General features: G+C 41.5%; 1 protein-coding gene across 1 annotated transcript; it reads right to left on the bottom strand.

Moving 5' to 3' along the window:
* Positions 1 to 1,505: 1,505 nt before the first annotated feature.
* TEKT2 (tektin 2) lies at positions 1,506 to 26,057 on the bottom strand. Its single transcript, XM_070764806.1, has 10 exons — positions 25,999 to 26,057; positions 21,328 to 21,492; positions 19,017 to 19,142; positions 17,212 to 17,417; positions 16,950 to 17,093; positions 14,574 to 14,688; positions 9,613 to 9,720; positions 5,692 to 5,835; positions 4,319 to 4,398; positions 1,506 to 1,942 (listed from the first exon to the last, which is right to left on the bottom strand). The coding sequence occupies exons 2-10, from the start codon at positions 21,481 to 21,483 to the stop codon at positions 1,729 to 1,731; spliced, it is 1,293 nt and encodes a 430-aa protein (XP_070620907.1). The 5' UTR covers positions 21,484 to 21,492; positions 25,999 to 26,057; the 3' UTR covers positions 1,506 to 1,728.
* Positions 26,058 to 26,301: the final 244 nt, after the last annotated feature.

Genomic DNA, 26,301 nt, shown 5'->3' with positions numbered 1-26,301 from the left:
ATGTTGAGGTTTACATGATCTTTCTAGACTGCGCAACAAGATCCAATCTGAGTCGATGGGAGGTTTAGTCTTCTGTTTGTATAACTCTCATGTTTTTTAGATTATTATTAGAGTTGGAAGGGACCTTGTAGGTCATCTAGTCCAATCCCCACTCAAGGAGGAGTCCCTACATCATTTCGAACAAATGGCAGTCTAGTCTCCCCTTGAAAGTCTCACGTTTTGGACTGTTCACAACCTCCGCAGGCAAGCTGTTCCACTGGTTGATTGGTCTCACTGTCAGAAAGTTCCTCCTTATTTCCAGGTTGAATCTCTCTTTCCTTGTCTGGCCTTCTGGTGCTTTGGAAAACAGCCTGAAACCCACCCACCCCTCTTCTCTGTGGCAGCCCCTCAAGTATTGGAACACTGCTATCATGTCACCCTTGATATTCTCACCTCGTAAATTGTTTCCTTCCTCCTTACTTTCCCTTGGCAAATCTCTATGATTTATTTTCTGATTCTGACCAACTGCTTCAACTCAGATCCCTGTGATCATTGGAGCTTTCTTGCAAACCCATCATGAAATTTGGAGACTAAATACTGTATTAGAATGTGCAGGAATGCATAGACTAACAATGGCAATTAAATGAAAAGAAGAATTTGAGTGTTATAAGATATGGGAGTGTTTTTATCATTGGAAAGAGAATGAATATAGATTAAAGGAGAAATGAAATTAAATAAAAGTAAGAAGGAAACTGTTTTGATAGAAGATAAATTGAAATGTAAAAAATAGAGCTGTGTAAATATTAAAAAGATGGTAATAAATGTTAAAATGTTGACACAAAAATGTTGTACCCAGATGACACACTGGTGGATTGATGTAATGTTTGATGGAAAAAACTTTGGATATCGAAGCACTGCAATATCCTGCTTAAGTGAACAAAATTAACCTCATATTTAGAAGAGAGCGAAAACCCTTAAATTCAGGTGTTCCTTTCCTACAGATTTTTCTTTGGCCCCTGGCACTAATGAAAGTAGCTATGCACAAGTTGAAGCAGGCTTGTCAGAAACTGTAAAAAATATGACTTCAGTAACTGAGTTGTCGAAGCATGGAACTCATTATTGGACTCCATAGTGTCATCCCCAAACCCCCAACACTTTACCTTTAGATTATCTACGGTAGACCTATCCAGATTCCTAAGAGGTCAGTAAGGGGCGAGTACAAGTGCACTAGAGTGCCTTCCGTCCCCTGTCCTATTGCTCTCCTATATCTCCTATACCTTTCTTCTATTCTTATATCTCTTCTTCTATTCTTTCATTGATATGTTCTATTCCTATATCTTCTTTTCTATTATTTCTTAGATATATTTTACTATGAGTATCTCCTCTATAATCTTCATCATGTATTTTACTATGTGTAAATAGATATATATCCACTAAAACCCTAATTGTGTATTGGACTAAATAAATAAACAAACAAACAAACAAACAAACAAACAAACAAACAAATAAATCTCAAAAACCATTCATGAATCTTAATGGCTTGAGAACACCAAGGGCAGCCTTTTTAATTAGTTATCCAAATTTTTTCATGCAATATACCAAAGCTGTGAGAATCAAATAAAGGAAAAATACACAACTCTGGGAAGGGGCAATTAGAAGACAAGTTGAGTTGTTCTAACCCAACACAGACCATAGTCTGCCTTGGTTGGAGTTCAATACTGGAAAGGTCTACAATGTTCTCATTTTATCTTAGGCCAGCTCTAGTTGCCGGCTTTTGAGGGGCGAGAGAGTACGGTTGGTTGTGCGGTTGAAAGTGTCCACCTCTGGCACAAATTTCTCAGCCGGAACGGTCAGCTTTCGCCTGCCATCCATGCATTTGTTATCCAGCACCAGGGAGTTCATCTTGTAGGAAATATCTGTCTGGATGCGGTACAGGTGCTTATACAGGGCATCCAGAGCATCCCTGTAAAAATGAAGAGAAGATAGTTGCAGCTTCATTCCAGGTGAAATAAACATTGCAAATCTTCCCACTTCAATCTTACTCTAACATTTGCTGTCAAGGGATGGAAACAGAATAGACTAGAATTCTTAATTGGTCAAGTGTGATTGAACACACAAGGAATTTATCTTTGGTGTATATGCTCTCAATGTACATAAAGAAAAAATAAAATATATTTGTCAAGAATCATAAGATACAATACTTTGTGATAGTCAAGGATACTATTTTATTTATTTGTTTTGTCAAGTACGTATTGGTGATATACAAAGATATAACAATGTTTATAGTTATGATTCTAGTAAGAGATAAACATTTAGGTCACCCGTTTACCTAGAGAAACCTCTAGGTCAGTGTTTCAAAACCTTGGCAACTTGAAGATACTTGGACTTCAACTCCCAGAATTCCCCAGCCAGCATTCGCTGGCTGGAGAATTCTGGGAGTTGAAGTCCAAATATCTTCAAGTTGCCAAGGTTGGGAAACACTGCTGTAGGTGACCTACAATAATAAAAACAAGATATGTATTGGTTTGATTTGCAATCAGATTTAATTATTTCAAAGATGATTGTTGCAGAGGTGGGCAAGTGCAGCCACATGGTCACAGACAGCCAACACATCTTCTTTTTGCAGCCTTAGGCCTGCCCTCTGACTGTTGAACTCACAACTTCCTGCCATGCTCCGTAGAAAATGACACAAAAACTGCACTAAACCCCTTAACTATATTACAGTTGAAAAATAAAGTGGAAATAAAATCAAAATCTCCCTGACTTATTTTATATAATCTAATTTTCTTTGAGGCCCCCAGCCTCCCCCCTTCCCTCCCTTGTTGAGCTGTGGCCATGTTGTGGCTAAAACCTAAATCGTCTAAAGGCACCAAATCACTTCGAAGACACAACATAAATTTATTAAGCACATAAATAATTACAGTGAGGGTTAAGTTCCCAGAAAAGCTTTGGCAGCTTCCTGAGCAGCCCTGAGCAAAAACAGAACCACAGCTTATATACCTTTTATCCTACTACATTACAAAAACAAGACAAAGTCAGATGTGGTGTAAATTTGTAGCATGACATAAGCTAAATCCCAAAATCAAAGCAGCTGAAGCCAAATTAACATATAATTGGCTTTGAATTAATACCATTATAGATCTGTCATGACTTCATGTTTTAACACTCTCCCAGACCGTTGTACCAGCGATAAAATCTACTTATTATCCCTACTGGATCAGAAGCGAACACTGATCCAATACTAGGTTTAATCTTATAACCGTATCTTACACCGTCTGGTACTTTCTATCTTGTGACACTGTTCCTTGCGTATTCCGGTAAGCAAGGGTTTCTCCAAAGGTTGGTGAGGTTTAAAAAGGGGAAGTTAGTATATCCCAGCTTAGCATTGCAGAGATAATGATGAATATGATGAATATGAAATAATGTTTAATGTACGTCTTCCTCATTACTATGGCCTAAAATTCCTATGAGCTTGCAGCTACATAAACAATAGTAATTGTCCATGTTTTTAAAGCATGCAGAGGTGTCAAAATTCGTCTGGTTAATCATACTTACCATTTATAAGTCCATGGATGTCTATGCATGGATAACCTGAGCCTTGAATTTTAACCAGAATACCACCCATCTTTAGATAATATAATCCTTAACATTTTCGTGTTTTAATTTTCACCATTTGCTTATCTGCAGTATAGTATAGTAGTCCCTCAATTTTCGCAGGTTCGAACTTCGCGAAACGGCTATACCACAGTTTTTCAAAAATATTAATTAAAAAAAACTTTGCAGTTTTTTCCCCTATACCATAGTTTTTCCCGTCCGATGACATCATATGTCATCGCCAAACTTTCATCTGCCTTTAATAAATATTTTTTTTAATAAACTTTAATAAATAAACATGGTGAGTAATAATCTAAATGGTTTCTAAGGGAATGAGAAATTGCAGTTTAGGGGTTTAAAGTGTTAAGGGAAGGCTTGTGATACTGTTCATAGTCAAAAATAGTGTATTTACTTCTGCATCTCTACTTCGCGGAAATTTGACTTTCGCGGGCGGTCTCGGAACGCATCCCCCGCGAAAATCGAGGGAACACTGTACAGTATTTTGCTTAAAACTGTAAAGGTTGGCTTAGGCACGCAAGGATGTATACACGGATATACACCGGATTTATATTGTATTCCTTCTAATCAGTTTTTTTTTAATTTCTCAGGACTGCTTAGACAAGTTCCTGCAATTATTTTGGCAAGATTTCAGAAGTGCCTTGCCATTCTTTGGGACAAGAGCAAGTGACCAAGCTGACTTTGTGCCTTAGGTGTGACTAGAACTTAAATACACACTACAACTTACTGTGACTGTGCCAATTTTTGCTTTAATGCAGCTATTGTGCCTTCTAGTTCATGAACTTCATTTGTTAATCCATGTTGAGCCTAGAGTTAAGATGAGGAAAGCAAGGAATTCAGGATTCACAAATAGAAAAGGCCAAGACTGATCAGAGAATTTAATTTAATTTATTGTATTTCTATGCCACCCAACACCCAAAGGACTCTGTATAGTATAGAAGTACAGTGATACCTCGTCTTACGAACTAAATTCATTCCGTGACGAGGTTCGTAAGTAGAAAAGTTCATAAGATTAAACAATGTTTCCCATAGGAATCAATGTAAAAGCGAATAATGCATGCAGCCCATCCCAAAACTCACCCCTTTTGCCTTATTACCGCCGGCATTCTGATCCTTGTTCAGGGGCAGATGGAGGAGGCGGGGTGGGAGTGAAAGACAGCGGAGGCTGCCCGGAGGTGCTGGCCATTTCTTCCCCACCAGCACTTCCCCTATGCTTCTCTGGGCTCTACTCTGTACATTTTTCCCATAGTTGATGCAAGCGCTGGCGGGGAAGAAACAGCGCCCCCGCCTGGTTCTTAACTGACTGAATGAGAGGAAAGCAGGAGGGGAAGAGACGGCGTGAAAGCTGTTTTCATTGCGAGAGGAGGGTTCCATGGAAGGGTCGCCGTTTCTTCTCCGCCAGCGTTTCCCCTACACTCTTCTGGGCTCTACTCTGTACATTTTTCCCATAGTTGATTCATCCAAACTAGAATCCTCCACATACTGTAACCCGTTAGTGCTTGCTGCGTAGAGTTGTTTTATTGCAGGCATTTCATTATCAAACATCATCAGTGCACAGCAAGGAAAAAACCCAGCTCTGAAAGCATTAAGGATTGCACGGTTCAGACTTGAGCTACAGTCTCTTCTTCCGGTATCTACCTCTCTTTCATGGAAATGTTATGCTTTCTCTCTACCTTTATTACCGTGTTTCCCAAAATATAAAACCTTGTCTTATATATATTTTTTGAACCCTCAATTAAGTGCTTGGCCTTATTGCCATGCACTCAAAAGCCCGATTGGGCATATTATCAGGGGATGTCTTATTTTGGGGGAAACAGGATAGATGTACAGTATATATAGATATGTAGATGTAGATATAGATATTGATATAAATATGGATATATAGAGATACAGATATACTATAGATATCCCGTGTTTCCCCCAAAATAAGCCCTGTCTTATATTTTTTTGAACCCTGAAATAAGCGGTTGGTCTTATTGCCATGCACTCAAAAGCCTGATTGGGCCTATTATCAGGAGATGCCTTATTTGGGGGAAAACAGGGAGACACAGTGCAATTGTTCTTTCTGGTCCCCGCTGTTGCCTTTCCAGCATTCTGTACCTGATCACGGCAAAGCTCCATGTTGGGACGGTAAGTCCGAGTCTCCAGGCGAGTGTGAACCAATTTCAGATTGGCTATTTTCCTTTGGAGATCTTCCTCCAGACGTCGAATGTCCTCCTCCATATCAGCAATTTCTTCCAGCGTCTGCAAGAGACACAATCATGGTTTGCTTTCAGAAACGCCATACAAGTATAGAGTATAGGAAAGTATGTGAAATCCACACTTGGCCAATAAAATTCTATTCTATTCTATTCTATTCTTTGCTACCCTGAGTCCATCAGGAAATGGGCGGCCTATAAATTGAAGTAAATTCAAATAAATTAAATTAAATTAAATTAAAAATTAAATTAAATTAAATTAAATTAAAAATTAAATTAAATTAAATTAAATTAAATTAAATTATCCACTCTATATTTTTCAGTGCTATTCTGATCTATGCTATGGGTAATCAATTCCTTAGTATTTTTCCTGGTGATTGAAAAATGCTGCCAACTCCATGTAAAAGGCAGGCAAAGGAATTGGGTCACAGCTCATGTTAGGGTGAATTTTGCATGCAGGAGTTCCTATGGCAGGACCAAGAAAAATTTGAGGCAGACTTCAGGAGAAACTAATGCTACATACATAATGTGAGATGCATGGAGCTCTGCAGTGGTTAGAGTGCAGTACTGCAGGTTACTTCTGCTGATCACCGGCTGCCAGCAGTTTGGCAGATCGAATCTCACCAGGCTCAAGGTTGACTCAGCCTTCCATCCTTCCAAGGTAGGTAAAATGAGAGCCCAGATTGTTGGGGGCAAGAGGCTGACTCTGTAAACCGCTTAGCAAGGGCTGTAAAGTACTGTGAAGTGGTATATGTCTACATGCTATTGCTAAGTGCTTATTGCTATCTTTTGGGACACTTCAAGTCCCAGGATTCTCAGCAATGGCTGTGGTGGCTGGGGAATTCTGGGAGTTGATAGTCACACCTCTTCAGACCTCTGGAGATTCTCAGTCGTCCAAGTCATGGCTGTCCCAAAGGTGCTTTTTCAAGAGGCAATTGGACTTTCCGGTTTTTCTTTGAAGATGTTTCATTTCTCCTCCAAGAAGCTTCAGTTGCCTCTTGAAAGAGTACTTTCGGGATACCTCTGGGGGAAAACCCCTTTTAAGAAGGAAGTGTGGAGTATCTTCTGATGTTCTCTCATTAACAGCAGCCAGTGCAAGCATAAACTCCACTACTCAAAGTTACTGTATTTTTCAGACTATAAGATGCATCTTTTCCCCCGTAAAAGAGGCTGAAAATTTGGGTGTGTCTTGTACTCCGAATGTAGCTTTTACTAAGCTTTTTTCATCCCTAACGAGGTGCTAACACAATCTTCCGTGCTTTGCTAGCTAAGCGATCTTTCCTTTGCCTGCTTCTTTCACTGCTGCTCCCTCCGACAATCAGCTGAGCCTATTTTCAGCCCTAACCAGGTGCTAACAGTGAAACAATCTTCTGTGCATTGCTAGCCAGGGATCTTCTGCCTTTTTTTCAGCCCTAAGAAGGTGCTAACATGTGAAGTGATCTTCTATGCTTTGGTAGTGATCTTCCCTTTGCCTGCTTCTTTCACTGCTGCTCCCTCCGACAATCAGCTGAGCCTATTTTCAGCCCTAACTGACATTGAAGCCATCTTCCGTGCTTTGCTAGCAAGCGATCTTGCTTCTAGGATCCTGAATCCTTTGGGATTAGGAGGCATACCAATCTAATTAATAAATAATCTAATTAATAAATAATCTAATTAATAAATCTTCTGCCTTTTCTCAGCCCCCTAACAAGGTGCCTACAAGTGAAGCAATCTTCTGTGCTTTGCTAGCGAAGCAATCTTCTATTTACCCGATTCACTGTTTCTCTCCGAAGAGAGAGAGAAGTGAAATGTTTTAGAAACTGGTTTTTATTCCCAACCAGGGGATGAAAAGCAAGCACCTGAGCTCAAAACCAGCAAACTAATGTGTTAAAGCTGACCAGGCTAAAGACTAGCCAAATGAATACCTGTAGGCAGATTATTTTTGCCATGAGAGTTAACATCTAGTCACGGCTGAAGTACAATTTGCTTGGTATGTATGTGTATAACTGTTTAATGTAGTTTTGGGGGGTTTATTGATTAGTTTAATTGGGCTTTTACTGTTTTTTTTACTGTTTTGACTTTTATTTGACTTTTGATTTTACTATTTGACTTTTATTGTATTGTTTTATTGTTGTGAGCTGCCCTGAGTCCTACGGGATTGGGTGGCATATAAGTCAAATGAATTAAATTAAATTAAATTTCACCCCTGCTCCTGACGTCTTTCTAGCCTATCTCCAGAGGCTCCAAGTACAAGTGGTGCTTCACTTATGGCTGTTTATTTCATGTTGGTTGGAAGTTACCTATAGCCTTGGCAAACCCATGCTCAAAAAATTAAAAAAGACCATCACACAACCCTTCGCCGTTACAATATCACCATATGGGCGCTTGGCAACCAGGTTGTATTTCTGATACTTGCGGTTCCTCACGGTCACATGATCACGATTGGCAAGACCAACTTCCAACAAGCCAAATGAATTGGGAAAGCTGGATTCACTGAACAACCACGTGATTCTCTTAACGACTATGATAAAATAAAATTGGTCATGAAACTGGGTCTGGTCACGTGATGTCTCATTTAACAAAGGCATCACTTAGCGAACTGAAATGCCCGTCCCAACTGTGGTCATAAATCGAGGGCTGCCTGGAATGCTCCAATCCTGTATTCCCTTGGAGAAAACAATGTGCAAATCAAGAAGAATCTGCTCCCTTCCTGTTGAAAAGAAGCACCGGAAGCACATCAGCTTCTCAAATTTAAATTCCTTCTTTCCTGTATTCTTCTCTCATGAAGGAAGAGGAAGTAGTGTGGGAAATTCTGAGAATTTGCCTTTCGTAAGCTCCTTAAAACCCACCTCTACCGTCAGGCATGGGGGAACTGAGATATTCTTTCCCCCTTGGCCTTTACAATTCATGCATGGTATGTTTGTATGGATGGATGTTTGGTTTTACAATAAGGGTTTTTTAGTTGTTTTAGTATTGGATTTACATGCTGTATTTTGTTACTGTTGTTAGCCGCCCCGAGTCTACGGAGAGGGGCGGCATACAAATCCAATAAATGAATGAATGAATGAATGAATGAATGAATAAATATAAAAATATAAAAATATAAAAAAATAAAAAAATAAAAAAAATAAAAATAAAAATAAAAATAAATAAATAAAGTAAGTAAGTAAGTACCGGTAAGTAAGTAAGTAAGTAAGTAAGTAAGTAAGTAAGTAAGTAAGTAAGTAAGTAAGTAAGTAAGTAAGCAAAACCTTGTCCAATCCTCTGGACATCTCTCTGAATTTAATCCAGGTTACCAGCCTGGAAGAACTTCAGCTTGACCCAAGTTCATTCTATACATGAGTGGGCTTCAAAAATTGTAGCAAGGGGTTCTCTGCCCACTTGCTGAGTGGGCGTGGCCAAAGTGGGCGTTGCCCAGCCAGCCTCCTGCACCATGATGGTGGTGGGGTTCCTTTCTGGGTTCCAGAGGCTTTGTTTGAGCCTCCGGGAGGGTGAAAATGGCTTCCCCAACCTCCGGAGGCCCTCTGGAGGCCAGAAATGGGCCTGTTTCCAGTTTCCCCAAACTTCCAGTAGGCCCGTTTTTCAGCCTCTCCAAGCCTCCGTGTGCACCCTGCACTTACCTGTACCCAAAATGGGCCACATTGTGACTACTGGGAGGGGTGGGAAGGGCAAGGAGGGGCCAGCCCGGAGTGGGATTTGTGGGTTCTCCAAACTGCACAGAATCTTAGCTAGAGGTTCTCCTGAATCCCTGCGAACCCCCCAGCAGCCCACCCGATTCTATATATGCAAACTGAAGGATCTCTTAGCAAATGGGATCAGTCTCCCGCCCGAGCTGAAGACTAACATTCTTTTCTTGCCATCTCAGCTCGTCAAGGGCTTTTTCCAGTTCATGGATCCTCTTCCGGAAAGCAAATTCAGTAGCCACACGTTGAGCTTCTAACTCATTGTCGGTCTAGAAAGGAAAAACTCAGGTCAAAAGAGTAGACAGAGGAAACTGTAATTAAAGAAGTGCGAGAGATTCTTTTCCTTTTATAGGGCTAACAGCCGTTTTGCTTGTCCGCAGCAGTCTCCCTCTTGCATGGTCAGAAAGTCAAGACAGAAATTGCAATGACGCAACCTATTTCCACGTAAATACACATTTAGAAATGAGTGGAACTTGCTTTTCACTATTACAGTTGCCATGGTCTGGTTTTCTTTCTACCATATCCACATTTAATTTCAAGTGTTTCAAGGGCATACCAGTTCTGTGAAATGAATTTGGCTGAGAACAAGAACTGGCTGAAATATTTCAATGTATTGAAATTTCAACCTGAGCTTTCACATCTAAATTAAGCATTATATACTGTATGTTCTAAACGCATATATCACTTCACCTACCACTGTTCTTTTTAAAGCATCGACTGCCAGTGAGATATATCCATTTGAACATTGGGGAGAAAGAAACGCACACACACACACACTATAATTTATCATTTTCTAGATTCTTTCTCGAGCCATAGAACTAGTACACCAAGGGCAATATTTATTGTAATTATTTATTTGATTTGGATCCTACATTTCCCCCCACAACAATAACCCTGTGAGGTAGGTTAGGCTGAAAAGGAGTGACTGGCCCAAAGTCTTTCAGTTTCAATTATTATTCATTTATTAGCAAAACCTGCATCAAGAAGAGGTCAAAACCACAATCCTTCGTATTCCCAAGTAGTGTAGTAAATCAGTGTTTCCCAACCTTGGCAACTTGAAGATATCTGGACTTCAACTCCCAGAATTCCCTAGCCAGCATTCGCTGGATGGGAAATTCTGGGAGTTGAAGTCCAAATACTGTACTAGATAACAATGATGGCGAACCTTTTCTGGCTCAGGTACCAAAAGGGAGTGCACATGTGCAATAGCGCTTGTGTTTGTGCCCACACCCATAATGCAATGCTCTCCCCCCACACGCATGCATACAATCGTGCTGCCTCCCCGCACACAACCCCCTCACTGAAGCCTTCAGACAACTGGTAGGCCTGTTGGGCCATTTTTCACCATCATCAGGTTTCAGCAAAGCCTCCTAAAGCCTGGGGATGGTGAAAACAGCCAAATGGGAGTTCAAAAACAAATCTCTGGTGGGCCCGTTGTGCCATTTTTCGCTGTCCCCAGCAGTGTTCCCTCTAATTTTTTTGGGGGGGGGGGGAAAGTATAGTGTCTGAGCGGCAGTCCCTTTGGGACTGGGCGGCACAGAAATAATAAATAAATGAATGAATGAACAAACAAACAAACAAACAAACAAACAAACAAACAAAAAACCCACCCTGTTTTGCCTCACAGAATTTCAAAATAAAATACTGTACTGTGTGTCTATAACAGTGAGCTCATAATAGGGCAACTCTATCAATATCAAAATGCCACTTAAATAGTTGAGCTAGTTTCAAACTAGATTTTGATTTTCTTTCTCTCTTCCTTACTCCCATTTTTTTTCTTTCTCTTTTCCTTCCTCTCTTTTTTCTGTCTGTTTCTCTCTCTTCCTCTCTTCCTCTCTTCCTCTCTCTCTCCTTCCCTCTCACTCTTTCCCTCTCGGCTTCTGGGCAGGTTTGGAAAACTCTGAGTTGATGATGATTTTTAAGTGAGCGATTGCTCACTGCTCAGCTTAGAGGGAACTATGGTTCCCAGGCTTCAGGAGGCTTTCCTTGTGCCGTCACAAGGTGGTGCCATAGGTTCACCATCACTGCTATATAAGATAATGTATCCCCGTAGCATTTATTTGTGAAATTTTCAGAAAGGTTCCTTCAATGCCCCTCTAAAACTCTCTTATTCTGTTTCTTCTAGGGGTGAATTCCAAACATATAATTTAATGCTGTCCAATCCCACATCTCAGTATATCTTATCATAGGTTGGTATTTTAATATTTTATCTTTAACTGAGAAGGCTTATGAAATGAAATGAAGAGAAAGGGTCTCTCTACAGCCTGGATTGGAGAGAGGCAGAGTGAAAAGGAGGGAGGGAAGGAAGGAAGGAAGGAGAGAAAAAGAAAGGAGGGAGGAAGGAAGGAAGGAGAGAAAAAGAAAGGAGGAAGGGGGGAAGGAAGGTAAGATAGATAGGAAGGAAAGGAAGGAAGGAAGGAAGGAAGGAGAGAAAAAGAATGGAGGAAGGGGGAGGAAGGAAGGTAAGATAGATAGGAAGGAAGGGAAGGAATGGGAAATGGAGAGAGAAAAAGAGAGAGAGATTGGATTGCAGATTAGATTGATGTTTCTGAAACTTGGTCCTTTTAAGATTCATAGACTTCAACTCATGCTAACTAGGGGATTCTGGAAGTTGGTCCACACATCTTAAAGAAGTCAAGCTTGATAAATACCATATTAAACTAAAACCTTTGGGGACCCACATATTAAAGCAACATACAGGTAGTCCTCAGCTTATAAGCATTTTCGTATGGACCATTCAAAGTTACAACAGCACTGAAAAAAGTGACTTGCAACTGGTCCTCATGTTTACAGGCATAGCATCCCCCTGGTTATGGGAACAAAATTTGGGCATTTGGCATCATGTATTTAAAATAATGGCCACAGTATTTATAACCTTCCCCGCTGGTTTCAGGCAAGGAAAGTCTATGAGAGGAAACAGATTCACCTAACAACTACAGTGAATATACAGAAATTCAATTAACAACTGTGGCTAAAAAGGGGCAGTTGTAAAATCGGGTGCAACTCATTGCACGAGTATCTTGCTTAGCAATGGGAATTCTGGTCCTCAGTTCTGGTCATAAGTTGAGGACTATCTCTATTTCATGTCTAAACAGAACCCAAATATTACCCATAACTTGACTCTTGAACAAATGAGTGCCACTGAGATCTGCAAGTGTGGATCTGATTGGGTGAATTGCAGGAGGAGAACACAGAAATATGATTCGTATTTCCTTTTAGTTCTGCCTTTTGCTTTGCTTTGCTGTACATGGTCTTGTTACTGTTCTGTATATCGTATTCTGATGGGGCCAATAGCAGGTTGCTACTGGTACAGCAAAGCAGTGTTTCCCAACCTTGGCAACTTGGAGATATTTGGACTTCAACTCCCAGCATTCGCTGGCTGGGGGTTTCTGGGAGTTGAAGTCCAAATATCTCCAAGTTGCCAAGGTTGGGAAACACTGTGGTAAAGGATGCCACGCCAGTAGTGATAGCTGTGCTGTGCGTGCCTCTTTGGTTATCTTGTGTCCATGCGCGAGTATCCGAGCATGTGAAGGAAGCAGAATCTTGCAAGGGGGGACGTGCGCATGTGAGAGATTTTGGTGATTGTTTGTTTTTGTACATGCGCGGAAGCAAAAAGATTGCCAAAATTCTGCATGCACACATGTTGGTACAGGGCACATGTTTGTTAATAGCAATTGCTGATAGGTCTCGGCGTGGAATGCCATAAACCAGTTGTTGTTTATGAGGACAACCAGTCAGCGTTGGCCATGGCAAAGGGTAGAGTTGTAAAAACACGCTCGAAACACACAGGTTTACGGTATTGTAATGTAAGAGTGTGTGTTAAAGATGCCCTAATTCACTTAGAACAGTGTTTTTCAACCAGTGGGCCGTGGCACACTAGTGTGCCGCGAGACATGGTCAGATGTGCCGCGAAGCTCAGAGAGAGAAAGAAAGCAAGAGAGAGAGAAAGAAAGAAAGCAAGAGAGAGAGAGAGAGAGAAAGCAAGAGAGAGAGGAAGAGAACAAGAGAAAGAAAGCAAGAGAGAGAGCAAGAGAGAGAAAGAAAGCAAGAGAGAGAGAGAAAGAGAGGGAGGGAAGGAGAGAGAGAAAGACAGAGGGAGGTAAGGAGGGAGAGAAAGAGAGCAAAAAAGAGAGGAAGGAAGGAAGAGAAAGAGGGATGGAGAGAGAGAAAGAAAGAGGAAGGAAGGGAGAGAGAGAGAATTTTTTGTCCAAACTTTTTTTTAGCCCCCCCCCCCCCCCCCCCCGCTCAATGTGCCCCAGGGTTTCGTAAAAGTAAAAAATGTGCCGTGGCTCAAAAAAGGTTGAAAATCACTGACTTAGAATACTGTGAAAGTTCTGATAATCTTGCTGACAATTTCACCAAGGCGCAGGGGACTAAACCGCATATTGATAATTGTACTAGATATAACCTGAAACCTTAAATGGGACTGTGTTTAAATGTCAACCCCTAAGGGGGAGATTGTTGGTACAGGGTACAGGTTTGTTAGGGTTTGCCGCTGTAAACTTATATTATCACTTTAAATGTGTACTATCACTTTAACTGTTACGTATTCTAGGCTGGTTCATCATAAGAGGGCGCCAGTATTCCTTCCCTCAAATGACGCTGTGACGCTCATTTCTGCTCAGTCATTTCTTACTTTGCCTTGATGGGGGAAGTGTATTTGCATAGTGCATATGTTATGGTATTTGCATAGTGCTTGTTATGGAATGTTTCTATCTTTTGTCTATATGTAAATAGTACTTATTAAGCATAACGAAGTCTGTGTCTTTGTTTCTTTGGCTTTATCACACACCCACGCTCTGTTAAAATTCTCTGCTCAGTGTATGTTAAAGGTCTCATAGTTTAGCTATACCGAGACATACCAACAACGCACATCCTCTTGCAAGATTTTGCTTCCTGCACATGTGCAGAAGCAAAAACACGCTGTGACGTGCACATGCGCACACCAGATAACCAAAGCTGCGCATGCAGCACACTGGTAGCAGCAAGAATAGGGCATCCGCCCCTGGATGTGGCCTAATGGCTCATTCAATGAGCTCTTATTATTATTACAGTACTATTATGAAGGGGTTGAAACAATTTGCTTGCTCTTAAGTTATCTAGAAGCCAAACTACTGTCCACCTGCGCAATGGTGAGAGCGATGGCCTCTCTCAACTCGCTGGAGGCTTTCATTTCAATATCTGTTCGATCCTTGTTGTATTGACTGAACTGGTCCCACTGCTCTGGTGTGATGGTTCTGCAAAAGCCAAACATGTTCTGTTGGTTTGGTTATTTCATTCAAATTCACGCCACTTTCAAGCAGACGCCCTCTTTCCCTCACTCGGAAATTCCCGAGATTTGGCACATACAGTTGAAAAGAAAGCGCGCCCGTGTGCAAAATCAGCCCAGCCCTTTTCAGAATGGGACAACTTGCTGTGGATAATTCCTCACAGGACAATTCAACCAACACAAAAGTTACGTTGATTTTGATGGAACCCTGGCCAATAATAACAAAAGTAAAGTCTATACAGAAATACAAGAATTACAAGTCACCAATATCAAAAATAACTGAATGAAATGATTACCATATTTTTTTGGAGTATAAGACGCACTTTAATTTTTGGGGAGGAAAATAGTGGGGGAAATCTGCCTACCATGTATTCATTTGGCTAGTGTCCTTAGTCTGGTCAGCCTCAGCACCTTATTTTATCCCCTCGTTAAGGCTTAAAAAAAACCCCGATTCGGAAGAAGTAGCAATGCAAAAAAACTTGCAAAGACTTGGGGCTGGAAAAAACATTCTTTGGAGCAATTATCAATGAAAAAAAGCCTGCAAGCTGATAAGAGCCAGGAAGATTGTTAGTGCTGGAAAAAACATTCTCTGGAGAGAATAGCAATGAAAAAGATTGTAATCCTGGAAGATCATTAGGCCGCCCAACTCAAATAATGCCATTTTGGGCAACGTACCCAAGATGGCATAAACAAAAGCAACAATCAACAATCTAATCAATAACAGATGATCCTGCACACACTCGCCCATTGTCTACTGAGAACTTACTCATCCATGTCCAAACAATGAAGGAATACAGTAGTTATATTTTTAGGGCTGGAAAAAACATTCTTCAGAGGGATTAGCAATGAAAAAAGCTTGCAAGCCGGGAAGATCATTGACATCTCATTAGGGCTGGGGGGGGGGAAGCTATATTTGGAGTAGAAGACGCACCCAAATTTTCAGCGTCTTTTTTAGGGGGGGAGAAGGTGAATCATATATTCTGAAAAATATGGTAATGTAGCATTGTGTTGACCTGCAGAGAGTTGTCCCACCTGAGTTAGTTATGGTTAGTTGTCCCATGGCAAGTTAGCCATGGCGAATTGGCTGTGGTGAGTTGACTTAGATCATAGCCACCTAGCATCATTTCTTTGCAAGATTCACTAACTTTGCGTCAGCTTCTGAGTGTCATTTATCAGTCATAACCTGATCAATTGATCAGCTAATGATCAGTGGAACGGCTTGCCTCCAGAAGTTGTGAATGTTCCAACACTGGAAGTTTTTAAGAATATGTTGGATAACCATTTGTTGTGGTTGGCTCTGGCCCAGCTCCTGCCCCAAGGAATGTGGAGGTGGATGCAGCGGAAACATCAACATGTCATAGGCCTCTTTTATTGCCGACAGAGGCAGGTAGTGAAGTTTCCTCAGAAGGAGAAGAAGGTGGGAGTGACTTGGAAGAGGGGAGTTTGGCAGACAGCCCAGGAGAAGATCTGAAACCTTGGGGTGGGTGTGCCAGCAAGAAGCTTGCTGTATTGTCTGGACATCAGGACTTTGCTGTAAAGTATTATAGCCTGTCTGTTGGGAAGAACAGGTTTTCCTCTGTGTTTATTTTTTCCAGCTATAAAGTACTTTTGCTTTTACCAGAGTGTCTGGCTGTTTTTTCCAGTTGGTGTTGAGGTCTGGGGGAACCCAGACAGAACAGTTGCCCAACATGGCATTATTTGAGTTGGGTGGCCATCTAAATCCAAATGCACAAATATATAAGATTTGACCATTTGGAAAAGTATAGGAAGTCTGTGGAACTGGAAACAGGGCAGACCTGGGTTCTGTTGTACTTTCCTGTGCAAATCCTATCCAACGGAATGAGACAGAACTTCCAGGTCAAAGGAATTTTTGCTCAATGGCATGAAAGTCTGAATGAATATAACTGAGGAATAATTAAGCACAGTGTGAAAAATCCTGCCCATTCATAAACCTCTTTTATGAGTTTTCATCAATGAGTGATATGTTGCTGTGTGTGCTGCCAGGATGATTCACAGCTGGAAATAAAATAGAGAATCATATAAAACACCAAAGAGTTAAAATATCTCAGAAGAGAAGCTATGGAAAACCTACTGTAGAACAGTGGATGGATTTCCATCAGGTACCATAAATGTAGAAATCTCATTTGGATTAATTCACCCGAATGGTTCATTCATTGATTCAATATTTGCCAGGCTTTCCATCTCTTCTTTCTAGATATTAAATCTTACCCAACTGGCAGCCGCGTAGGGTTGGCTTTGTAGGAGATATTGGGAGAGTTGATACTCAGAGAAACACAGGTGTTGTCGATCTCCAGGGCTTCCTTCTTCCCTCGGTGATCAAAATTTAACTGGTGCCGGGCCTCCTGCAAGAGGCTGAGAACGATCAAACAAGACCGCATTAGAACAAGGACAACCTTCGTCTTCATGAGACATAGCCCATGAACCTCCTTAACTACGTTCTGCTTGCCCCTTTAGAATTTTCTTGACTCACCAGAGCTGCTCAAAACCCTCACTGACTTTCTGCTGAAGGTCTCTCTTGATGGCATCAATCACTTCCACTTCCTTGTGCAGCTCTATCTCCACGTGGTCCTTCACTACATCAATGGCTCGGCGACTCTCGCGGTAAGTGAGGTTTTCAATGGCCACATCCAGCGGCAGGTTTTTAGCTTGGAGGGCACGCTCTGCTGCCTCCTTCATCTGAAAAGGCAGATCACAATAGACAGAGTAAGCAGGAGAAACAGTCAGGGGTGGGCTTCAAAAAAATTAACAAGGGGCTTTCTGCCTGGTTACTGGGTGGGCATGGTCTAGTCGGCTTCCTGTACCATGGTGGGGAGCAGTAATGGGCAGCCAAAATTTTTACTTATTTTGTGGGTGTGGCTTGATGGTCATGTGACTGGGTAGGAGTGGCTTGCCGACCATGTGACCAGGTGGGAGTGGCTTGAACGATCATCATCGTTCAAGTGAACTGTTAAGTCCTTGATTTACAACATCACCAGTGTCTCTCTCTGGGGTGACAATTTGCTTCGCATTTCCCGCACTCTCCTTCCTGGTTCGCCCCCTGCCTCAGGCTGGGTAGCTAGGTGGATGGGTACCGATCAGCTGTTGAGAAAAGAGGGGGGGGAAATGGGCCCCCTGCAACTCCTGCCAGTGCTGGTGTCCCTGCTACTTTCTGAGGAGGAAGAAGAGGATTGGAGGGGGGAATGAACAATGTCGTTTGACGGGACCCAGGGGAAGAGCCTTCTCTGTGGCGGCCCCGGCCCTCAGGAACCAGCTCCCCCCAGAGATTAGAACTGCCCCCACCCTCCTTGCCTTTCGTAAAGTTCTTAAGACCCATCTCTGCCATCAGGCATGGGGGAACTGAGACATCTCCCCCGGACCTATACAGTTTATACATGGTATGTTTGTGTGTATGCTTGCTTTTAATAATGGGTTTTTTAGTGTTTTTTAAATTATTAGATTTGTTCTTACATTGTCTTTGTTATTGTTGTGAGCCGCCCCGAGTCTACGGAGAGGGGCAGCATACAAATCTAATAAATAATAATAATAATAATAATAATAATAATAATAATAATAATAATAATAGTCAGCTGGAGCTGGGCACACAGCTTCATTTCTGCCAGTGGAACTGCATTCCACCCCGTCCTGCCTGCTGCCCACCCCTGGTGGGGAGGGAGCGTTTTTGCCCTTCCCAGGCTCTGTTGCCTTTCCTCAAGTCTCCGGGAGGGCGGAAACAGCCTCTCCCGTCTCTGGAGGCCAGAAAGTTGCTCGTTTCTGGCCTTCCTGATTTTCTGAACTTAAAGTGGCCAGTTCTGAGACTACATCAGTCGTTTTGAGCATGAAACCTCCCCTACGATCCTATTCAGAAGGAATACAGGCAGGGGAGGACTTTAAATTTTTTAGCAAGGAATGATCTGCCCAGTTGCTGAGTGGACGTGGCCATGGTGAGCAGTAGTCAGGATTTCCTCAAGCTTCTGGGGGGGGGCTAAAATGGTCTCCCTGGGCCCGTTTTTCCCCTCCCTGAGCCTCTGCACGCGCCCTGCACTTACCTGCATTCAAAATGGGCCACATGAGTAGGACTCCTGAGAGGGGCGGAAGGGGAAGCCAGGAGTGGGATTTGGGGGTTCTCCAAACTGCTAGAGGTTCTCCTGAACCCCTGCGAACCCCAAACAGCCCGTCCCTGAATACAGGATCTTGTTTGGTGTTGTGCATTGGGAACGAACTTCAGAACATGAGAGGTTTGCTGCCAGTTTCCTAGAGAATGGGATGGGCTGAGAAAGACAGGAGACCTTCACGTACTTGAGCCATGGCATTGATTTCTGTGTCCAAATCGGTGAGGCATTTATCCAGAGTTTCTTTCCATCGATTGACAATGTCAAGGCGCTCATTAAGACGCGTGCGGTTGTCGAACTCATCCCATTTTGTCTGAGGAAGGAAAAAACAACAACCCTCAAATCACTTTTCAGATAGCTCAGGGCTTGAGAAAGTGTCAGGATATGTATTAGAAACATAGAAACATAGAAGTCTGACGGCAGAAAAAGACCTCATGGTCCATCTAGTCTGCCCTTATACTATTTTCTGTATTTTATCTTAGGATGGATATATGTTTATCCCAGGCATGTTTAAAATCAGTTACTGTGGATTTATCAACCACGTCTGCTGGAAGTTTGTTCCAAGGATCTACTACTCTTTCAGTAAAATAATACTTTCATGTTGCTTTTGATCTTTCCCCCAACTAACTTCAGATTGTGTCCCCTTGTTCTTGTGTTCACTTTCCTATTAAAAACACTTCCCTCCTGGACCTTATTTAACCCTTTAATATATTTAAATGTTTCGATCATGTCCCCCCTTTCCCTTCTGTCCTCCAGACTAGACAGATTGAGTTCATGAAGTCTTTCCTGATACGTTTTATGCTTAAGACCTCCCACCATTCTTGTTGCCCGTCTTTGGACCCGTTCAATTTTGTCAATATCTTTTTGTAGGTGAGGTCTCCAGAACTGAACACAGTATTCCAAATGTGGTCTCACCAGCACTCTACATAGCGGGATCATAATCTCCCTCTTCCTGCTTGTTATACCTCTAGCTATGCAGCCAAGCATCCTACTTGTTATCAGTTTCTCTTCTGCATTTTCAATTCATTCATTCATTCGTTTTCCATCCATCCATCCATCCATCCATCCATCCATGTTATATAATCTCCCAAGACTTGAAATGGACACCTAACATTAGAACCATTATGAGCATTCTACAAGCAGAATGATTGAACCTGTCATTTGTACCTCTTTAACTGTCTGGTACAGCAACCAAACAGGACAGGTACAAGACTTCAATAGATAGTTAGGACTGCAGAAAAAAACAACTGCAACCAGCTTGCTTTCTATTGAGGATCTATATACTGCACTGGTTAGAAAGTGGGCTGAGAAACTATCTACAGACCCTGCATATCCTGGACATGTTTCAACTCTTCTCTTCAGCATGCCGTTATAAAGCATGGCATGCCAAAACAACTACACACAACGCCTAAGTCCCACATTATTGTCTTATGTCTAAAGATATTTACCGAAGTAGTATGGCTGTATTATTATTATCCTATAATCTTTTCTGCTGCATTTTCCTGTTGGTATCTTATGCAGTCTCCTATTGGTACTTAATCACACTTGGCCAATAAAGAATTCTGTTCTGTTCTGCTCTGGTCTTCTGATTGGTCCCGTCCCTTCTTATTCTATTCTATTCTATTCCATTCCATTCTTCTCTTCTCTTCTCTTCTACTCTACTCTACTCTTCTGATTGGCTCCTTCCTTCCCTTCTTATTCTATTCTATTCTTCTCTTCTACTGTACTCTACTCTACTCTACTCTACTCTAATCTACTCTTCTGATTGGCTCCTTCCCTTCCCTTCTTATTCTATTCTATTCTATTCTTCTCTTCTACTCTACTGTACTCTACTGTACTCTACTATTCTGATTGGCTCCTTCCCTTCTTATTCTATTCTATTCTACTCTACTCTACTCTTCTGATTGGCTCCTTCCTTCCCTTCTTATTCTATTCTATTCTTCTCTTCTACTGTACTGTACTCTACTCTACTCTAATCTACTCTTCTGATTGGCTCCTTCCCTTCCCTTCTTATTCTATTCTATTCTATTCTTCTCTTCTACTCTACTGTACTCTACTCTAATCTACTCTTCTGATTGGCTCCTTCCCTTCCCTTCTTATTCTATTCTATTCTTCTCTTCTACTCTACTGTACTCTACTGTACTCTACTATTCTGATTGGCTCCTTCCCTTCTTATTCTATTCTATTCTATTCTACTCTACTCTACTCTTCTGATTGGCTCCTTCCCTTCCCTTCTTATTCTATTCTATTCTATTCTCCTCTTCCCTTCCCTTCCCTTCCCTCCCCCTCCCATTCCCATTCTATTCTATTCATTCCCTTCTCAATTCTTGATTTACATATTGCCCAACTCATGAAGGAGTGACATTGGGCAGCATATTAATTTCATGCAGATCTTCACAGATGCCCTGGAATAATGACTGCATTTTTCTCAACCTCAGCACGTTTAAGACATGTGGACTTTATCAACTCCCAGAATTCCCCAGCCAGCGTGTGCCCACCTGGTTATTTGTTTCATTGCGAAGGATCCGACATTCTTGCCTGATCTGGTGGGAAGCACAGCGTTGGCGCTCCGCATTGCTCGAGAGGAGGTCAGAATTGGTGTGCCAGTCTGGCAGGGTGAACCTTTGGCCTGGCTTTACACTCAGAGTGGCCATGACGGTTTCCTGTTATAAAAAAAAAGGAATTAGAAGTGCATATTGATTAAGCTATGATTTGTTTACATTATGGTTTGTAGCTAAGATGTGGTTTATTCAAACCTTAGTTTGTTGAACCAACCCATCTTGCAAATGAGCAAGATGGTTTGTTGTCCTACTGCTTCTCCTCCTACTGCTTCCTGGTTCCTTGACAGGCATTTTTTAAAGGCATTTTTAAATATTTTGCATGAGGAATGAATGTGAAACCTTGTTTTTGCAGATATGAAACTTGCCTTATTGAAGTACATATGTGAAACTGGTGACACGCCAGTATTCTTCAATGCATCAACTTAATGGCAAGTAGTATATGCAAGACAAAGCTGTTGTTAATCATCGGGTCAAATTTGGCATGCTCGGTTGGAGTAATGGAAGAGATATCTGTTTATTTTCTATAATTTGCAGTTCAGTTCTCTTATCGAAAGATCAGCAAGTTAGGAAAAAGAATGTCTAAACATGCATTAATTCAGGAATGTAGTATGCAAAAAGAAAAGTCTCTCTCATTTTTCTTTTTTTTCTTTGTGGTGTGTGTGTGTGTTTGTGTGTAGCTATGTGTGTATGGAGTAAAGCAAGCAGAAAGCTACTGACCCTGATAGAAAATTACATGCAAAAATCAGGACACAAAATTTAAGGGACACAAAATTAGAAAAATTGTATAGGTGTATAGTGTATAAGTGTATAGGTCCATGATGGTGAACCTATGGCATGTGTGTCATAAGAGGCACACAAAGCCATATTGGTGGGCACGCAAGCTCAGGTCCGGCACATATGCATGCGTTGACCAGATGATTTTTGGGCCTTCTGGGCCCACCAGAAGTCAGGAAACAGCCTAATTCCAGCCTCTGAAGGGGGTGTGGAAGGCCTATTTTTTGCTCTCCCTAAACTCCAGAGTCTTTCTAGGAGCCTGGGGAGGGCAAAAACAGCCTTCCCCCCACCCCAGAGGCCCTCTGGAGGCCAGAAATGGTCCACTTCCCAACTTGAAGCCGCCTGAGGGAAGCAAAAAAATGGAACTTCTGGTCCAACCAAAACATGGCAAATGTGCCATTTCTGGCCTCTGGGGGGCCCTCTGGACCCCTTCACCCTCCCCAGGTTCCTAGAAAGGCCCTGAAGCCTGGGGAAGTGAAAAACAGACATGCCTGTTAGGACTCTGTCCATGAAGTTGAATTGGTAATATATTGACTGCAGGTGTTGCAGACTGCCACAAGAGGGAGCTAGAGTCACCCTCTCTGTTTCTCTTTGTCTAAGCTATTCACTGTTAATGGCTACTCACTGTAGGTTTGCTCTGCAATTCTCTGCGTGCTCTGTATTGTAGTCATGTATTATAGCTTAAATGTGTTTAGGCTTGATATCTTTGAGTGCTGATTATGACAAAGACAACTGGTAAGAAAGACCATTTGGATTGTTATTCTGACTATTATGTGCATGGCTTTAGATTGTTTATCTGAAGTTGATATTTCTCAAAGTAAACTTTAATTCAAGTTAGTATATCTCTGTGTGGCTGAGTAGTTATTCAGAACTGATCTCAATGTAAAGGTTTCTGTGTGTGGACAACCTTGGTAAAGAAGGATTACTCTGCTCATACATTAACAGTGCCATCGCTTGCCAAGAGTGGGGTATGTGTCATGCACGCATATGTTGGGGGGGCACATGGAATTAAGGGTATAGGCATGCACATGACTCTCCACACACACACCCCTTTTAGCACATAAACTAAAAAAGGTATTTTGGTATAGGTATTTGTATTTGTATTTATTAGATTTGTATGCCGCCCCTCTCGAAGACTCGGGGCGGCTAACAACAATAAAAAAGACAATGTGAACAAATCTAATATTAAAAATAATCTAAAAAACCCCAATTTAAAGAACCAATCATACATACAAGCATACCATGTATAAATTCTATAAGCCTAGGAGGAAGGGAAAATTTCAATTCCCCCATGCCTGATGACAGAGGTGGATTTTAAGGAGCTTGCGAAAGGCAAGGAGGGTGGGAGCTGGTTCCAGAGGGTCGGGGCCGTCACAGAGAAGGCTCTTCCCCTGGGTCCTGCCAAACGACATTGTTTAGTCGATGGGACCCGGAGAAGCCCAACTCTGTGGGACCTAACCGGTGGCTGGGATTCATGCGGCAGAAGGCGGTCCTGGAGATATTCTGGTCCAATGCCATGAAGGGCTTTATAGGTCATAACCAACACTTTGAATTGTGACTGGAAATTGATCGGCAATCAATGCAGACTGAGGAGTGTTGGTGTGACATGGGCATATTTGGGAAAGCCCATGATTGCTCTCGCAGCTGCATTCTGCACGATCTGAAGTTTCCGAACACTTTTCAAAGGTAGCCCCATGTAGAGAGCATTACAGTAATTGAGCCTCGAGGTGATGAGGGCATGAGTGACTATGAGCAGTGACTCCTGGTCCAGATAGGGCCGCAACTGGTGCACCAGGCGGCCCTATCTGTATTTCAAATGTACATTGGAAACATAATACAAATGGTCCTTTGTTCATACTCAGTGGACTTTTAAAAGCCAGAAAACTTTGAGTTTAAATATATAGAAAGTTAAGGAAGAATCTTAAGTATTCATTTTCAACTGAAGCCAATCCCCCCCTCTGTTGCTGCTTGAGATTACTGGATAGTCAATTCAAAATGAGTCACACGTTACTGTTTATTTTTAATATGATCCCTGCTGTGAGATTTCTATCTGAGTAAAAATGGAAAGATTATGAGATGTCCACGGCAAAGACATGCATGGTGAAAGTGACAGAGATGACAAAATTAACTTCCTTGGTTAGAGAAAGATCAGAAAACACATTTGTTGTTTATTTGGGACTGGAAACCACTTGTGGACTTTTTGTTGAAAAAAAAGAGAAAAAAATGAACTTGTGATTTATGGGTCTGATGATTAGAAGGGGCAGCTCAGGAAAGGAAGGACGTTATGAGTGGACAGCGAAGATAAAATATAAATCTATTTATAACAGCTGCTAAGAAGATCAGAAGCAGCTCTTTTAGAATCTTTCTTTTCTTTTCCTTTCCTTTTTCTATCCCACTTTCCGGTTACTTTTCTTTATTCTTCTTTAATTCAAAAGTTGAAAAACTTCTTCCATAAAAGTTATTTTTTTAAAAAAAGAAATGGGGGGGGGGGGAAGCAATATAGACACAGCCATCTCATAAATTCAGCAATGCCACAAACAGAGCTCATGAAAATAATCCCTATGTGTTATTATTATTATTATTAGTAGTAGTATTAATATTAGTATTAGTAGTACTAGTTGTACTAGTAGTATTAATCATATTAGTAGTACAGTATTAGTATTACTAATTACTAGTAGTATTAGTATACTGTAGTATAATATAATATATAAGAAAGACTAGAGGAGGCATGATAGCAGTGTTCCAATATCTCAGGGGCTGCCACAAGGAAGAGGGACTCAACCTTTATCTTTCCTTTATCTCATATATCATATATATTTTCTTCCTTTCATATATCTTCTCCTCTATTTTTACATATTATCTTTATTATTACTTTATGTCTATTCTCTTCCATATGTATTTGTGTATTGGACAAATGGATGAATAAATAAATAAATAAATAAATAAATAAATAAATAAAACCTATTCTCCAAAGCACCTGAAAACAGAACAAGAAGCAGTGGGTGGAAACTAAACAAGGAGAGAAGCAACTTAGAACTAAGGAGAAATTTCCTGACAGTTAGAACAATTAATCCATGGAACAACTTGCCTCCAGAAGTTGTGAATGCTCCAACACTGGAAGTTTTTAAGTAAATGTTGGATAACTGTCTTCAGTGGTGTAGGGTTTCCTGCCTAAGCAAGGGGTTGGACTAGAAGACCTCCAAGGTCCTTCCCAACCCTGTTATTCTACTCTATTCTATTAATATTATTAATATTATTATTGTTGTTGTCAATTTACTAGGCATCCAACTCCAGTCAAGTTTGGGCGGTATAGAAAACTAGAAAAAAAAAGATATACTGTAGTAACACATCTAAAAACACAAAACCAGTCAGAATGTAGGTTAGAACAGCAAGCTCAACCTTGGGGACTTTACTGTAAGATTGGGTGATCTGCAATTCCCAGAAATCCCCAGCCAACATGAAGTCAGAAGAATTCTGGCCGTTGAAATCCACCCATCTCAAGGTGGCTAGGATTAAGAAACCCTGGGTTGGAAGATGAAAAGTTTTAACAGGTTCCACTGAAGAAGGAACAATAACTCCAGATCAGTGGTTCCCATCCGTTTTACGGCCATGCCCATCCAAGCATCACTAAAATCTTGACACCCCCCCCCATGACATATAATTCTTATTGTTCAAAAAGTGAAGTACTCATGCAAAGGAAGCCTAAAGGGCCATTAACTAGGTTTAAACAAGGTTCCAATTGCCTGTCTGTGGGAACCAAGGTTCTAGATAATTTGGGACATTGCAGTAGAACAAGGAAAGCTTTTCTCCCCTAAATTCGCACCCTGAACTCACCGCCTCTGTTCCACTTGGGCTCTGCTTCCTGCAGCTTTCCTCTGTGTTATCAGCAAGGTTGCTAAGCACCCTTTAGGAGGTTGCCAGGCAACCACACTCTCCAGGAGCCAATCAGAAAGCTTCCCCTGCAACTGTTTACAAAGGAGGAGCAGGGGACCATGGCAACGATGAGATGGTCATGGAAGGCTTCAAATAGTGGAAAGTGCTCTTAGGGCAATTTAATTTACACGTAATTTTTTAAAGAAGGGTAATTTATTTCAAGTGGGAGGGTTGCAATAAGAAACAAGAGACTTTTAAAAAAGA

The sequence above is a fragment of the Erythrolamprus reginae genome, chromosome 11 (genome assembly GCF_031021105.1).
Source record: "Erythrolamprus reginae isolate rEryReg1 chromosome 11, rEryReg1.hap1, whole genome shotgun sequence".
Lineage (NCBI taxonomy): Eukaryota > Metazoa > Chordata > Lepidosauria > Squamata > Dipsadidae > Erythrolamprus > Erythrolamprus reginae.
The sequence above is the reverse complement of the archived record's forward strand: the minus strand, read 5'-3'. Positions and strand labels throughout refer to the sequence as shown.